Source organism: Dendropsophus ebraccatus, chromosome 1 (genome assembly GCF_027789765.1).
Source record: "Dendropsophus ebraccatus isolate aDenEbr1 chromosome 1, aDenEbr1.pat, whole genome shotgun sequence".
Taxonomy (NCBI): domain Eukaryota; kingdom Metazoa; phylum Chordata; class Amphibia; order Anura; family Hylidae; genus Dendropsophus; species Dendropsophus ebraccatus.
Genome location: NC_091454.1, coordinates 9536597 through 9554597, shown reverse-complemented (window position 1 = coordinate 9554597; position 18001 = coordinate 9536597). Strand labels below are relative to the sequence as shown.

Below are 18001 nucleotides of genomic sequence, written 5' to 3'. Positions count from 1 at the left end.
CTTACTATCCAGCTCCCATCGAGATCACACCTGATCACTGTGATCAGCTTATTGCTAGAGGACGTGGTAACCTGGAGATGTCTGGAAAGCTTGTCAAGTGATCATTATTTTTGTGTCAGGCTCCGCCCCCTCAGCTCCTGCTGTAGATATAATATGGTATATCTGTATACATATCGGGGGGAGATTTATCAGACATAGTGTAAAGTGAAGCTGGCTCAGTTGCCCCTAGCAACCAATCAGATTCCACCTTTCATTCCTCACAGACTCTTTGGAAAATGAAAGGTGGAATCTGATTGGTTGCTAGGGGCAACTGAGCCAGTTCTACTTTACACCATGCTTGATAAATCTCCCCCATAGTGTTCTCTTTATAATGGAAATTCCCTTTAAATTTTTTTACCCCAAAATGGAATTATTTAAAAACTAAATGCCATAAAGCCAACTTCAGATGCGTCGGTGGAAACCCCCTTTAAGTCAGGTGATGACATCATCAGACGGTGGCAGATTCGCTTTCATTTCTGTAGAATTTCCTTTTATCACAGTTGACAGATGGCGCTGCCCATTGTTTCCCGCTTCCTTTGTTTGGCGCTGCTGATAACGGATCCCATGTGAGCGCTGGAGCTTATTAGGCCCCGGGACAGACAATTCCTCGCATGTCACAGGGATGCACAATGTGCGGCCGAAGCGTGAAACGGCAAACAGGAGATGAATCCCACCCCTGGAATGTTGTTAGTTGTAATGACCCGACCCTCCATGTTGCTGGATTTAAGGATCTAAGGCTGTGATGGTCAACAGATGTAGCAGAGCTGAACATGTCACCGCAGATTAGCTGTAGTGTATATACATAGTGACCCCACCAGCAGAATAGTGAGTGCAGCTCTGGGGTTTAATACAGGATGTAACTCAGGATCAGTAATGTAATGTATGTACACAGTGACCTCACCAGCAGAATAGTGAGTGCAGCTCTGGGGTATAATACAGGATAGAACTCAGGATCAGTAATATATGTACACAGTGACCCCACCAGCAGAATAGTGAGTGCAGCTCCGGAGTATAATACAGGATGTAACTCAGGATCAGTAATGTAATGTATGTACACAGTGACCCCACCAGCAGAATAGTGAGTGCAGCTCTGGGGTATAATACAGGATGTAACTCAGGATCAGTAATGTAATGTATGTACACAGTGAGCCCACCAGCAGAATAGTGAGTGCAGCTCTGGAGTATAATACAGGATGTAACTCAGGATCAGTAATGTAATGTATGTACACAGTGACCCCACCAGCAGAATAGTGAGTGCAGCTCTGGAGTATAATACAGGATGTAACACAGGATCAGTCATGTTATGTATGTACACAGAGACCCCACCAGCAGAATAGAGAGTGCAGCTCTGGAGTATAATACAGGATGTAACACAGGATCAGTCATGTATGTACACAGTGACCCCACTACCAGCAGAATAGTGAGCGCAGCTCTGGAGGATCAGTACAGGATCAGTAATGTAATGTATGTACAGTAAGTCATATATATGAGCAGTAAAATAGGATTTGTAGGAGAAGACATTGACGTTTATCGGATGGGATCTGGTTACATAGTGAAGAATAATTGTGGTAACTCTGATATAGTGAAAGTTAGTGAAGCCGTAGAGTCACTGAGTGCACATTACATCACATTATTTATTATACTACTTGTGTGATGTTTTAGTTCTCCTTTCCTATAAAGATTTATGTTCTGAAAGAGGAAGAAACGTCTCCACTCCCTTCTACCAGGACAGAAACACTGCTCCGATATTTGGACACTCGGCCTATGACCTGGTAGACAAATAAGTAAAGGTCTAATACAGGGTGGAGCGGACGTTGTATGGAGGATGAGCTGGAGACACATGACATGACCCATCTGACTACAAGTAGCAACTGATTAGCTCATATACATAAAGGAACAAAGTGCTATAAAGGGCAGACTGAGGGGGGATAGTCACTGTGTACATACATTACTGATCCTTGTATTATACTCCAGAGCTGCACTCACTATTCTGCTGGTGAGGTCACTGTGTACATACATTACTGATCCTGTACAGATCCAGAGTTACATCCTGTATATACCCCAGAGCTGCACTCACTATTCTGCTGGTGGGGTCACTGTGTACATACATTACTGATCCTTGTATTATACCCCAGAGCTGCACTCACTATTCTGCTGGTGGGGTCACCGTGTACATACATTACTAATCCTGAGTTACATCCTGTATTATACCCCAGAGCTGCACTCACTATTCTGCTGGTGGGGTCACGGTGTACATACATTACATTACTGATCCTGAGTTACATCCTGTATTATACTCCAGAGCTGCACTCACTATTCTTCTGGTGGGGTCACTGTGTACATACATTACATTACTGATCCTGAGTTCCATCCTGTATTATACTCCAGAGCTGCACTCACTATTCTGCTGGTGGGGTCACTGTGTACATACATTACATTACTGATCCTGAGTCACATCCTGTATTATACTCCAGAGCAGTACTCACTATTCTGCTGGTGTATTATACTCCAGAGCAGCACTCACTATTCTGCGGGTGTATTATACTCCAGAACAGCACTCACTATTCTGCTGGTGTATTATACTCCAGAGCAGCACTCACTATTCTGCAGGTGTATTATACTCCAGAGCTGCACTCACTATTCTGCTGGTAGGGTCACTGTGTACATGTAACGATGACATCATGCAGTACATTGCACATCCGCTAACATTGTGTTTATTTTTCCGCAGCTGACGACGCCAAATTTCCCAGTGGTGGTGAAGATGGGTCACGCTCACGCCGGAATGGGCAAGGTAAGAGAGGTGCCATGGCTGTGTACAGACAGAGCGGTGACATTTTGCAGCGTGCACTTAGGCTCTCCAGCCGTGCGCTCAGCCCTGATCTGTGTAAACATCAGCCGCCAGGTGTTTGGCCACTTTCCGTGCCCAGATGGAACGGCCCGTCCATTTCTCAGATGCTTCATGAATTAATTTCTTTTCCTCTACTAACATTAAGGAGCCATTACGATAAGGGCCCGGCGGAGTCAGAAAAGCTGCAGATGCAAAATGCTTTAAGCAACTGCACAAATAGCAATTGGTAGAGCTCCCCCTGGGCATGGGAGTAAGCTAGAAATAGTAAAGCCACCAAAGGAGCCCATAATCTGAGGAGGCCACAAAAGAAAGTCCTCATGGGCTGTCCAATCATCCAACTCTGACTCCGCCCCTGAGGAGCCATTCCAAAAGTACCATCACATTATAACATAGAATATGGAGTCATTGCTCAAAGTGCTGGCCGTAAAGGCTACAGGAGGCTGATGTCACCTTGTGACCAATAAAGATGTCCACCAGTCTAAATCGTGAATGATGAGTGGACCTTGTGTTGGAACCATGTTCGGGTGTAGAGAGAATGTCAATGCATACCCTGTTTTAAGGGGTGTCCAGCATTAGGAAGGCCGGTAAAATCAGGGTTTCTACAGGAGAGACTGTACCCCATAAATCTGGTATTTGTATTTTTTGCTCTTGGTTTGGTTAGATGTGCCAAGAAGTCCACCTTGACAGTGGTCTCCAACCTCTGGGCCTCCAGCTATTACGAGCTATAGTTATGTATGTGGGGAAGTTCCAGCTGAAAACGGCTACCCCATAGCCACCTTCTCAGTCCTACCCCATAGCCACCTTCTCAGTCCTACCCCATAGCCACCTTCTCAGTCCTACCCCATAGCCACCTTCTCAGTCCTACCCCATAGCCACCTTCTCAGTCCTACTACCCCATATCCACCTTCTCAGTCCTACCCCATAGCCACCTTCTCAGTCCTACCCCATAGCCACCTTCTCAGTCCTACCCCATAGCCACCTTCTCAGTCCTACCCCATAGCCACCTTCTAAGTCCTTCCAAGATTATTTGAGGCATCTTTATGGGTACCATTTTATGCCCTAAAATAAGTTCTACATGGACATAGGGACGTGCCAATTCTGTAGATGTGATATAGCTCCTGAAGACTACTACCCCATATCCACCTTCTAAGGCCTTCCAAGATTCTTTGAGGCATCTTTTTGGGTGCCAAAATGTGTTCTACATGCACAAAGGGACGTGCCAATTCTGTAGATGTGATATAGCTCCTGAAGACTACTACCACATAGCCACCTTTTAATAACTTTGTACTCCTAGATAGTCTTCGAGTCAGGGATAGGCGCCCTCTTTGGTGCCTCATTTGACCAAAAGGGCTTCATGTACATGGACATGGGGCATGCTATTTCCGTCGATGTGAATGATGGGCAGCATAGTAGGTCCAAAGGCTATATCTTCAAGTTGTCCTACTCTAAAGACACCTTCTAAGTATTATCTCCTTCAAGAATCTTTGGTTCTTCTATGGGTTCCTTCAGTGCCCAATTGGGCAAAAGGGCTCATGGACAAACTAGAAATGTTATTTCCATATCTTTCACTTCTTATATCAGCGGAAGCTTCATGGGTCCACAAGCTATGCCTTTAATTTCTCCTTTGAGACATTGCCTTCTTCTAAGAGCTCCTACATAGTGTTTAAGGTGGGGTGGCACCTCCATAGATGCCCTCTCGAAGCTTCAATTGGGCAAAAGGGCTCAAGGACAGATGGAGAATGTTAATTCCTTAGAGTGGATTTCAATTCTTGTATCAGAGGCAACTTGATGGGCCACATTCAATTTCTTCTTCGAGACATTGCCTTCTTCTAAGAGCTTTGGATGTCAAACTTAGACCCTCCAACTGTTGCAAAACTACAATTCCCAAGGCTGTCCAGGCATGATGGGAATTGTAGTTTTGTAAGTTGGTGGACCTGAGTTTGACACCTGTGTTCTAGATAGTCTTTAGGATGGGGTGGCACCTCCATGGGTGCCCACTTGGTGCCTCACTTGGCCAAAATGTGCCCATTCAATCCCCAGATTCTTTTTGGGTCCACTAACGTCTTGAAGATGTCCACATACACAAACCCTTTGGTTACTCCTACACATCATATGTCCTTTAAAATTCACGGTGGCACTTGTGATGTCATCTTCCCCCCAAAGGGATTTTGGGTTGAAGACAGTAAGTTTGTTGAATACCAAATGTCAAATTTATGACAGGTATAAACGTAGACAGGAGAGAGTCGGTAATTCCTATGGTCCCACGGGGACGGTCTCTTCTGCTCATAACGCTCTACGGAAAACATTTCCATCTACCGCTGAGGGAACATCGCGTCTCCATCCACTCAAGCTGCGGATTAAAGTGTCCTGGCTCGGAGAAGAAGAGAACATTTCTGGTGGGGGGATTAGTACACTTTGCCCCTGTGAAATTATTATTGATGACGTATGGCGTTAATGCCAGTGCCCATCCGCTAACACCTTCACCGAGGGATCTCGAATTACCCGACCTGAGTGTAATCACTGGTGATATCCACCACTGGGCCAGAGCTTCGAAAGTTTCCATTGTGCCGTTCAACCGTGGAGTCAAGGACCCAAGAAATATTGTGATGTCTTCGGTACAGGACGTGTTCTTCCTCGACGTGGGAACCTCACTCGTGAAATGGAAGGGAGCGTTAACGACACCGGGAGTGGGACAGCCAGATACCCCAAGGGTATCATTCACATCTGTAGGATTCATCGACTTCCTAGTAGATAGAGGTCTTCAGGCTTTGGATGTAACGATGAAGCTTCCCATTCCCCGACAGCAAGCAGAGATCTTAAGACACATAAGAAAGTTTCAGAAGATTCCATTAGGCAACGATGGAGTTTTATTTCTGTACCGTCCCTTTAATTGAGCTCCTATAAATTCCATAGAGATTCCTCATCTGCCGCCGTTAACCCTTCACCGGTCACCACACATTCCTCGGGTTTGTCCTCTCCTCGGCCCTGTGTATTTATGGGAACTGCGGAGACACCCACCATCTTCCCATGCCCGTCTGGTGAGAAAACAATGGCGATGTTGTGGAGATTCACAATGACGCACCAGCGAGGCTCCGTAATCAGCTTATAAACACCAGACGCCCCGACGCACACTGGGGCTTTGTGGTGGATGGTCAGCTCTGCAGATTACAGGGGGGCCGGTTCCCCCCACATATATAGAGCCTTATTCTGGGGGAAAGGCTTCACAATAAAGTATGCAAAGGCCTTGGAAGTTATACTGGGGAGTGATGGAAGTTATACTGGGCGATGATGGAAGATGTACTGGGGAATAAGGGAAGTTATACTGGGGAATGATGGAAGATGTACTGGGGAATGGTGGAAGATGTACTGGGGAATGATGGAAGATATACTGGGGAATTAGGGAAGTTATACTGGGGAATGATGGAAGATGTACTGGGGAATGGTGGAAGATGTACTGGGGAATAAGGGAAGTTATACTGGGCAATGATGGAAGTTATACTGGGAAATGATGGAAATTATACTGGGGAGTGATAGAAGTTATACTGGGGAATGATGGAAGATATACTGGGGAATTAGGGAAGTTATACTGGGGAATTAGGGAAGTTATACTGGGGAGTGATGGAAGTTATACTGGGGAATAATGGAAGATGTACTGGGGAATGGTGGAAGTTATAATGGGGAATGGTAGAAGATGTATTGGGAAATGGTGGAAGATGTACTGGGGAATGATGGAAGCTGTACTGGGGAATGGTGGAAGTTGTACTGGGGAATGGTGGAAGTTGTACTGGGGAACAATGGAAGTTGTACTACGTAGTGATGGAAGTTATACTGGGGAGTGATGGAAGATGTACTGGGGAATGATGGAAGTTATACTGGGGAATAAGGGAAGTTATACTGGGGAATTAGGGAAGTTATACTGAAGAATGATGGAAGATGTACTGGGGAAAGATGGAAGTTATACTGGGGAATGATGGAAGATGTACTGGGAAAGGATGGAAGATGTACTGGGGAATGATGGAAGTTATACTGGGGAATAAGGGAAGTTATACTGGGGAATTAGGGAAGTTATACTGAAGAATGATGGAAGATGTACTGGGGAAAGATGGAAGTTATACTGGGGAAAGATGGAAGTTATACTGGGGAATGATGGAAGATATACTGGGGAATTAGGGAAGTTATACTGGGAAATTAGGGAAGTTATACTGAAGAATGATGGAAGATGTACTGGGGAAAGATGGAAGTTATACTGGGGAAAGATGGAAGTTATACTGGGGAATGGTGGAAGTTATACTGGGGAATGATGGAAGATGAACTGGGGAATGATGGAAGTTATACTGGGCAATGATGGAAGATATACTGGGGAGTGATGGAAGATATACTGGGCAATGATGGAAGTTATACTGGGGAATGATGGACATTATACTGGGGAATGGTGGAAGTTATTCTGGGAAAAGATGGAAGATGTACTGGGGAAAGATGGAAGTTATACTGGGACATGATGGAAGTTATACTGGGGAATGGTGGAAGATGTTCTGGGGAATGATGGAAGATGTACCGGGGAATGATGGAAGTTGTACTGGGGAATGATGGAAGATGTACTGGGGAGTGATGGAAGTTATACTGGGGAATGATGGAAGTTATACTGGGGAATGATGGAAGTTATACTGGGGAATTAGGGAAGTTATACTGGGGAATGATGGAAGATGTACTGGGGAATTAGGGAAGTTATACTGGGGAATGATGGAAGATGTACTGGGGAATGATGGAAGATGTACTGGGGAATGATGGAAGTTATACTGGGGAATAAGGGAAGTTATACTGGGGAATTAGGGAAGTTATACTGAAGAATGATGGAAGATGTACTGGGGAAAGATGGAAGATGTACTGGGGAATGATGGAAGATGTACTGGGGAAAGATGGAAGTTATACTGGGGAATGGTGGAAGTTATACTGGGCAATGATGGAAGTTATACTGGGGAATGATGGAAATTATACTGGGGAGTGATAGAAGTTATACTGGGGAATGATGGAAGATATACTGGGGAATTAGGGAAGTTATACTGGGGAATTAGGGAAGTTATACTGGGGAGTGATGGAAGTTATACTGGGGAATAATGGAAGATGTACTAGGGAATGGTGGAAGTTATAATGGGGAATGGTAGAAGATGTATTGGGAAATGGTGGAAGTTGTACTGGGGAATGATGGAAGCTGTACTGGGGAATGGTGGAAGTTGTACTGGGGAATGGTGGAAGTTGTACTGGGAAACAATGGAAGTTGTACTACGTAGTGATGGAAGTTATACTGGGGAGTGATGTAAGTTATACTGGGGAGTGATGGAAGTTATACTGGGGAGTGATGGAAGTTATACTGGGCAGTGATGGAAGTTATACTGGGGAGTGATGGAAGTTATACTGGGCAGTGATGGAAGTTATACTGGGGAGTGATGGAAGTTATGCTGGGCAGTGATGTAAGTTATACTGGGGAGTGATGGAAGTTATGCTGGGCAGTGATGGAAGTTATACTGGGCAGTGATGAAAGTTATACTGGGCAGTGATGGAAGTTATGCTGGGCAGTGATGGAAGTTATACTGGGGAGTGATGGAAGTTATGCTGGGCAGTGATGGAAGTTATACTGGGCAGTGATGGAAGTTATACTGGGCAGTGATGGAAGTTATACTGGGGAGTGATGGAAGTTATGCTGGGCAGTGATGGAAGTTATAATGGGCAGTGATGGAAGTGAGCGGGGTCCCTCATGTGACCACCAGTGACGCACAGCCCCTTATCTGTGGACAGACCCTACGCCCATCGTCTCATCTCTGAGTCCCAGTTTTTGGTGTTTCTTTCCTCTCCTCTTTGGCATCTTGATAAATATTGTTATAGCGGGAACAGGAGCCGGATAATAAGGTGAATGCCCTCACCCCACTTCCCTCGTCAGCCCCCAAATAACTAACGGCTGATGATGTCACCGGCCGCCTCTCCCACATGTAGGACAACAATCCGCTGCTCCCGCTCTGTTATCCCAGCTGGACGGCTGCTTTGATAGTGACTGTCTCATAGATAACCGTAAAAAGAACGACCCTGATGGGAAGTGAGGCGATGTGGCCTCTGTCCGCCAATGTACCTGCAACTATCATGCAGAACTTCCCAGAACTTCTTAAAGGGGGGGGGTCTCAGAACCCCTAATTTTGTTATTAAACCTCACCCGAGAGCGAACAAAGAATGGCTGCAAAGAGCGTCTCTTTCTCTGGAGGATTCAGTGTGTCCATGTGCTGCATTATATGGATAAACAATGATTTTCTATAGACATCCTGTAATAATAAAGCAGTAAGGACTGACCACTTCATTTCAGGAACTGCAGGGCTGCTTAGTATGTATACCAGGGTTTCAGCAGCCCTGCAGTTCCCATCACAGGGAATGATGGCATCAGAGAAGCTGTCCTCCCTTATAGTTGCCACTTAATGTAAAAAAAATATATAATATATATATATATATATATGTATATATATATATAAATTTAATAAAATTAAATTACAAAGTTATAGAACTTTATAAAATAAATGTAAAAAAATTATATAATTTATTTTAGTTAATTTTTTGCTAGCATTCCCCTTTAATTAAGTGGCTCACACTAAAGAGAAAAGCGAGTTCTGCTGAAAAAGGGGAGGAGTCTATGTGACTGGTCAGCTACTCCTTACCCACTACTGAATGGGAAAACCTTACAATGATGAAAAAGAATCAAGGAGGAAGACAGGTTCCCATTGTGGTTCCCAAAAGTGTGTGTTGTGCTCTCCTGACTGTACTCCACGTGCCGCCTGTAGCCCCCGTCTCTTCAGGAACATTCAACGTTCACTTCATTTCTGTCAAACTTGCAGATTTGTAGACGGCAGGGAGAGGGCGATGACTCATGGAGGACTAATAACGTCCAGCAGCAGCACGTGGTGCGGAGTGTGCCACACGTGGCGGGGGAACGCTTGTGCTTACTGTGCACTGTGTGGGCACAACGTCTGTACATCTGTCCCGGGGAAAGTCATCACATCCAATAACATTCCTGATGCTGATGAACGTCCAAGATTCTGATCATCCAGAACTATAGTCTGTTACTATTCCGGATTATCAGAATTTCTGCAGGATATTATATAGTACAGAGATACTCATAACAATCCCGGTGGGTCCGTTCTGGATTATTAGTTTTCTAAATTATCGGAATTTTTACTTTTGGTCAAAAATACGGAATGAGAATTTCTGATCTAAGGATACAATATAAAAAGTATTGATTTGTATGTTCTTCTCCCCGCAGATTAAGGTGGATAACCAGTACGACTTCACGGACATGTCCAGCATTGTGGCCATGGCGAAAACCTACGTGACCACCGAGCCGTTCATAGACTCCAAATATGACATCCGCATCCAGAAGATCGGGAATAACTATAAGGCTTATATGTGAGTGTGACCCCCACCGCCTTGTGCCCCAGTGTCCCCCCTGCAATGATGTGCCCATATGGCTGCATGGCCCTATAGGAGCAGCCATACTGTCATCACTCAGCTTTACCAGAAACACACCAGTAAAACATGGATTGTAATGGTTTTACTGGCGGAGCTTTCACACCATATGGAGGAGACTATTTCAGGGGTGCAGGAAGGGGTTAAGCTGGCGGCCACTGTGTGAGGTCAGCAGGTTCTCAGCAGGATCCTGGATGTGGCAGCTGTTTGGTTTGTGTATTCGCCGCCGTCATCCCAGAGACCCTGGACCGGGGGTCCCTGCACTAATGGGATTACTGGAAGGCATGGGACCTGCGGCCAAACAACCCCGAACATGTGGGGGGCGAAGTGATGGGAGATCCTGGGATGTGGGGGAGGAGGAGGAGGACGCCATGCTGACTCACAGGGAAAGTTATTTCATGTTATATATATATATATATATATATACAGTATGAGGTCATCAGAACACTATATACCCTCAGTATTTTTCTTCTGATATTGGTATTGGAGGGTCAGTGGAGACCCAATAGTGAGTGATTTGGCCTGAAGGCTTTCAGTGCGATTGATTTTTTTCTCATATTCAAGTCATCAGAACAAGGGACCAAGGTGCAAAAATAATAAACACTAAAGACACAATTGGTAATGTACCCACCCTATAGAGTTACATCCTGTATTATACTCTGGAGCTGCACTCACTATTCTGCTGGTGGGGTCACTGTGTACATACATTACATTACTGATCCTGAGTTACATCCTGTATTATACTCCGGAGCTGCACTCACTATTCTGCTGGTGAGGTCACTGTGTACATACATTACATTACTGATCCTGAGTTACATCCTGTATTATACTCCAGAGCTGCACTCACTATTCTGCTGGTGGGGTCACTGTGTACATACATTACATTACTGATCCTGAGTTACATCCTGTATTATACCCCAGAGCTGCACTCACTATTCTGCTGGTGGGGTCACTGTGTACATACATTACATTACTGATCCTGAGTTACATCCTGTATTATACCCCAGAGCTGCACTCACTATTCTGCTGGTGGGATCACTGTGTACATACATTACATTACTGATCCTGAGTTACATCCTGTATTATACTCCAGAGCCGCACTCACTATTCTGCTGGTGGGGTCACTGTGTACATACATTACATTACTGATCCTGTATTATACTCCAGAGCCGCACTCACTACACAGGAGTGTGTGTAGTATTATTCTTGTGGTCACGCTCATTAGCCACGCTGTGACTCCTATGATTAATGGCTGCAGCCGGATGACCCCACATCATGTTGGCGCAGGGGGCACACAATGAAGCCATCACAGGCGGGCACAAACGTCCTCTCGGGAGATCCGCACATCAGGAAGTGCAGCGCACACACCCCGGGGGGGACTCAGCGCCTTCTCTTGGCTCCGCTGGTACATGGAACAATGCAGCGCTGTCTGCGAGCTCCGGGACGTGGTCTGAGGCCGGAGCCAATTGCCTTTGGCGCAATATAGGAGCCGCTTATCCGAGGGAGAATAAAGCGGCAATAATGGGAATGTCAGCTGCGAGCCCCGGCTTCCTCCAGACCATTCATAGCAGCCGTGAACGGAATAGCAACGAGCTCTGCACCAGCAAGGGTTAATCCTGAGCCCGCTGCAGGTGCAACAACCCTCTCCAAATTCTGACCTCATTCCATGAATACATTAGCCATTCAGCAGTCTGGAAAAGTTGGGTGAGAATGTATAAAGCTGTTGTGGAACTACAACTCCCATCATGCCCTGACAGCCGAAGGCTGTTAGGGCATGATGGGAATTGTAGTTCCACAACAGCTGAGGGGGCACAGGTTGAGAAATCCAAACATACAGGGAGTCTCTCTCCCATAAATGGTCAGTTATTCTCCTCCTGCTAGAAATTTTTGCATATTTCTAATTTGCATATTTCTCCCAGAAAGCATTGCACACCCTATAATACACCTGTCCCTCTCCCTAATGAGAATCATCACTCCCTCAAGTTATAATATTTCCAGTTATTTAGTTGGTTGTTTGTTGTCAGCGAATGGAAACAGGCATACAGGGAGTCTCTCTCCCATAAATGGTCAGTTATCCTCTTCCTGCTAGAAATCTAATTTGCATATTTCTCCCAGAAAGCATTGCACACCATATAATACACCTGTCCCTCTCCCTAATGAGAAGCATCACTCCCTTAATTTTTTATATTTCCAGTTATTTAGTTGGTTGGTTGCTGTCAGTGAATGGAAATAGGCATACAGGGAGTCTCTCTCCCGTAAATGGTCAGTTATTGTCCTCCTGCTAAAAAACTAATTTGCATATTTCTCCCAGAAAGCATTGCACACCCTATAATACACCTGTCCCTCTCCCTAATGAGAAGCATCACTCCCTTAATTTTTTATATTCCCAGTTATTTAGTTGGTTCCTTGCTGTCTGGAAACAGCCTAAATTCCTGGCCTGGTACGTCTCACAGCTGAGGTTTTGTTACAAATAATAATAATAACTCTGCTTTGTTCTTTAGGCGCACATCAATTTCCGGAAACTGGAAGGCAAACACCGGCTCCGCCATGTTGGAACAGATCGCCATGACTGACAGGTGAGTGTAGTGAGTGTCCCCTTATTTAAAGTGTATATGGTCAAGGAGGCGGAGCTTCAAATAATAGGGCGTTCCTTAATTGACTCTTCTTCATGTTTCAGGTACCGGTTGTGGGCGGACCACTGTGCGGAGATGTTTGGCGGCTTGGACATTTGTGCCGTGAAGGCCGTGCACAGCAAAGACGACAAAGATTACATCATCGAGGTGAACAGGAATGGATTCTCAGATTTCTCTAAATACAGCCACATAACACTGTAATATAGTGCTCAAAAAGTACCTGCTTAAACAGCCAGTATAATACCACCATATGCAATACAGCTATCAACAGCCCACATAATACCGCCATATAGTGCAAGGACAATACTGCCATATGCAGCCCACATAATACTGCCATATATATTAGGACAATACAGCCCACATAATACTGCCATATAGTGTCTAGACAATACAGCCATCAACAGCCCACATAATACTGCCATATGCAATACAGCCATCAACAGCCCACATAATACTGCCATATAGTGCAAGGACAATACAGCCATCAACAGCCCACATAATACTGCCATATGCAATACAGCCATCAACAGCCCACATAATACTGCCATATGCAATACAGCCATCAACAGCCCACATAATACTGCCATATGCAATACAGCCATCAACAGCCCACATAATACTGCCATATAGTGCAAGGACAATACAGCCATCAACAGCCCACATAATACTGCCATATAGTGTCTAGACAATACAGCCATCAACAACCCACATAATACTGCCATATAGTGACAATACAGCCATCAACAGCCCACATAATACTGCCATATACTGCAAGGACAATACTGCCATATAAAGCCCAAATAATACTGCCATATAGTGTCTAGACAATACAGCCATCAACACCCACATAATACTGCCATATAGTGTCTAGACAATACAGCCATCAACAGCCCACATTAAACTGCCATATGCAATACAGCCATCAGCAGCCCACATAATAGCACCATATAGTGCAAGGACAATACTGCCATATGCAGCCCACATAATACTGCCATATATATAAGGACAATACAGCCCACATAGTACTACCACATAGTGTCTAGACAATACAGCCATCAACAGCCCACATAATACTTCCATATGCAATACAGCCATCAATAGCCCACATAATACTGCCATATAGTGCTAGGACAATACTGCCATATGCAGCCCTATACTGTCATATAGTGACCAGATAATACAGTCATATGTAGCCCACACAATACTGCCACATAGTATCTAGACAATACAGCCATCAACAGCCCACATAATACTGCCATATAGTGCAAGGAAAATACTGCCATATAAAGCCCAAATAATACTGCCATATAGTGCAAGGACAATACTGCCATATACAGCCCACATAATACTGCCATATAGTGACCAGATATTACAGTCATATACATCCCACACAATACTGCCATATAGTGCAAGGACCATACTGCCATGTACAGCCTACATAATACTACCATATAATGTCTAGACAATACAGCCACAAACAGCCCACATAATACTGCCATAAAGAGCAAGGACAATACTGTCATATACAGCCTACATAATACTATCATATAGTGACCAGATAATAACCAAATATATATGAATAGCCCACATAACACTGCCATAGACAATGCCGCCTCATACAGTCACATAATACTGCTATACAGTGTCTAGACAATGCTGCCATATACAATCACTTACAATCACCAGTTGGTCTCCCAGCCTATATAATACCGCCATACAGCTTCTCTACAATACTGCCATATAGAGCCCACACAGCACTGCAATATGGTTCCTGGACAATACTGCCATATGCAGCCCACATAATACCACCATATAGAGCTGAAAAAGTACCGCCTTAAACACCCCCTTATAATGCCACCTAACAACACCGCCATATACACAATACCATCATATTGTGGCCAAATAATACCACTTTAAATAGCCCATATAATGCCACCATATACCGTCATTGTTTTTATCCAAAACCCACATAATCCCTACATATACTGCCCAAATAATGCCCCCTTATACTACTACCATACGGTGCACAGACAATACCACCATACGGTGCCGGAAGAAATACAGTTCAGTACCGCCATATGCTGCTAAATAATACTGGGTAAATTGAGTTCACCCCAAATGCATCAATATGACCCATGCTGAGCAGGATAGCCCCATCTCTATTCCCCCAGCATAACATGTGACCCGTTATAGCCACACCCCCTCATGTGACCTAAACAAACACCGCTCCCTCCGTGGTGACGCTATCCCTATAACTGAAGTCACACGAGGACACCAGAGGTCGGCACTATTTCTGGTCACTGCATGACGCCCCTGATGAGGAATGCTGATGACTGCGCCAGATGCTTCTGAAGATTTGGGGTCACGGGGTCATTTTCATGTACAGTCACCACTCCGCCCGCCAACACCGTCACCTCTGACCTTTCCGTTCCTGGGGGGGGGGGGATTCATATTTCATCACGTTTCCAGAGTCAAACTATTAATAAAAACAGCGCCACCCTTACGTGTGTGGCCATGACTAGTACTGCAGCTTGTGCACTCAAAGCACTTGAAACTCCTTCTAACAGAGACGGCAATTTCAGATTTGTTCACCAAATATTCTTTCTGTCAACTGGTGCCAGGAATTTGTAATTTTCTTCAATTAAAAAAAGACCCCAGTACTTATCAGCTGCTGTATGTCCTGCAGGAAGTAATGTATTCTTTCCAGTATGACGCAGTGCTCTCTGCTGCCACCTCTGTCCATGTCAGGAACTGTCCAGAGCAGCAGCAAATCCCCATAGAAAACCTCTCCTGCTCTCCAGACTGTAAAGAATACATCACTTCCTGCAGGACATACAGCAGCTGATAAGTAATGGAAGATTGGAGATTTTTTAATAGAAGTACTATGGCACTTACTGGGACCCAGCTGATTAAAAGAAAACATGTTTTAGTGAACTATCCCTTTAAAGTTGTAATTTTTACCCGCAGGTGATGGACAGCTCCATGCCGCTGATCGGAGAACACGTGGAGGAAGACCGCCAGCTGGTGGCCGATCTTGTGGTGGCTAAGATGACGCAGCACGTCCTGATGATATCTCCATCAGCCCCAGTTTCGAGAAACCAGGTACATTCTGGGTCAATACAATATGGGTTGGTACCTATAGATGGCGCTAGAGAGAGAGAGTTTCCTTCCTAATTTGCATACTGTTTCCCAGGGAGCATTGCATGTAAGAATCCCAGCTGGATCTCCTCAAGCAAAACCAGTGCCTCCAATAAAATAGCTTTCAGCGGCAGCCTGACCCACTGCTACCAAAGACATGGCCCCCGCCCCTCTACGGGTGGGTGAGGGGCACCCAAGAGTAAAAAAAAAACACCATCTATTCTCTTGCAGCCACAGCAAATGCAGCCACAGGCGGTCAAATCACAGATGCAGCCCCAGCCGGGTCCACCAGGAGTAGGGGGCGCCCCAGCTTCAGCTCAACCAAGACCCTCCCCACAAGGTAAACATAACAGGTCTGCGTGAGCCCGACTATACTGGAATTAGCAATGGTTTCCCTGGTACATTGGTGACATCTGCTGGTGGGAGTGAGTAATACATGATAAGAAATTAGCGTCAGGAGGCAGCCGCACGGCAACATCATAACCGGATTATTGTACAGTGCTGGCGCTATAGAAATAAGATCCTTATTATTCTATACAGGTGGAGCCCGTCCAGCGCAAGGTGCCCCCCCTGCCAGGACAACGACCCCCCAGCAGCAGAGGCTTTCTCCCCAGGGACAGCAGCCCTCCCAGACTTCACAACCCAGCTCACCCCAGCCTCAGAGGTCTCCAAACTCCCCTCAGCTCCCGAGACCTGCAAGTGCAACCCCTCCGGGCCAGACACCCACCAAATCCGCCTCCGGGTCCCCCCAACTGTCCAGACCGGCAGCACAAGGGCAGGCACAGAACCAACCCGCGCCACTTGGAGCAACGGCAAAGACTCAACCATCTCCTCACCCGCACCTCAAGTGAGATATAGGAGCAGTATTATAGTAGTTATTGTAAATGTAGTGGAGACGGAGCGGCTGGCACTACTATATACACAATCGGTATGCGATAAAGCGGACAGGCAAGCTCAAAAATGGATAAAGTGTGCGGCTAGTGGAGGTGCCCAATGCCAAAGCAAACAGTCCAACTTGGAGTAGGTAGAAGAATTGAGGCGGTCACTCACCACGTTAGATGCCGAAGATTCTTTATTCATCCGGGAATGAACATAGCGGGGAAGGGGGAAGGTGGAGGAGCGGGTGCAATCAGACAAACGTTTTTGCGGATTTCCGCTTCGTCAGGTCTGGCCAGACCTGACGAAGCGGAAGTCCGCGAAAACGTTTGTCTGATTGCACCCGCTCCTCCACCTTCCCCCTTCCCTGCTATGTTCATTCCCATATGAATAAAGAATCTTCGGCATCTAACGTGGTGAGTGACCGCCTCAATTCTTCTACCTACTCCATTATAGTAGTTATATTCCTGTATATAGGGAGCAGTATTATAGTAGTTATATTCTTGTATATAGGGGGCAGTATTATAGTAGTTATATTCCTGTATATAGGGAGCAGTATTATAGTAGTTATATTCTTGTATATAGGGGGCAGTATTATAGTAGTTATATTCCTGTATATAGGGAGCAGTGTTATAGTAGTTATAGTCTTGTATATAGGAGCAGTGTTATAGTAGTATATTACTGTATATAGGGGGCAGTATTATAGTAGTTATATTCTTGTATATAGGGGGCAGTATTATAGTAGTTATATTCCTGTATATAGGAGCAGTATTATAGTAGTTATATTCCTGTATATAGGGGGCAGTATTATAGTAGTTATATTCCTGTATATAGGAGCAGTATTATAGTAGTTATATTCCTGTATATAGGGGGCAGTATTATAGTAGTTATATTCCTGTATATAGGGAGCAGTATTATAGTACTTATATTCTTGTACATAGTGGCAGTATTATAGTAATGTGGTTTT

At 45.1% G+C, this 18001-nt stretch overlaps 1 protein-coding gene across 6 annotated transcripts in view; it reads left to right on the top strand.

Moving 5' to 3' along the window:
* Positions 1-18001, top strand: part of SYN3 (synapsin III) — a 174245-nt gene that overhangs the window by 154174 nt on the left and 2070 nt on the right. For 5 of the 6 annotated variants that reach the window (XM_069966574.1, XM_069966553.1, XM_069966563.1 and 2 more), the window contains 7 exons: positions 2768-2830; positions 10185-10327; positions 12889-12963; positions 13065-13167; positions 15988-16122; positions 16390-16498; positions 16699-17005. In XM_069966574.1, coding sequence (XP_069822675.1) covers positions 2768-2830; positions 10185-10327; positions 12889-12963; positions 13065-13167; positions 15988-16122; positions 16390-16498; positions 16699-17005 — 935 coding nt within the window. The remainder of the gene's footprint in view (positions 1-2767; positions 2831-10184; positions 10328-12888; positions 12964-13064; positions 13168-15987; positions 16123-16389; positions 16499-16698; positions 17006-18001) is intronic. The other variant, XM_069966582.1, reaches the window with a different exon arrangement.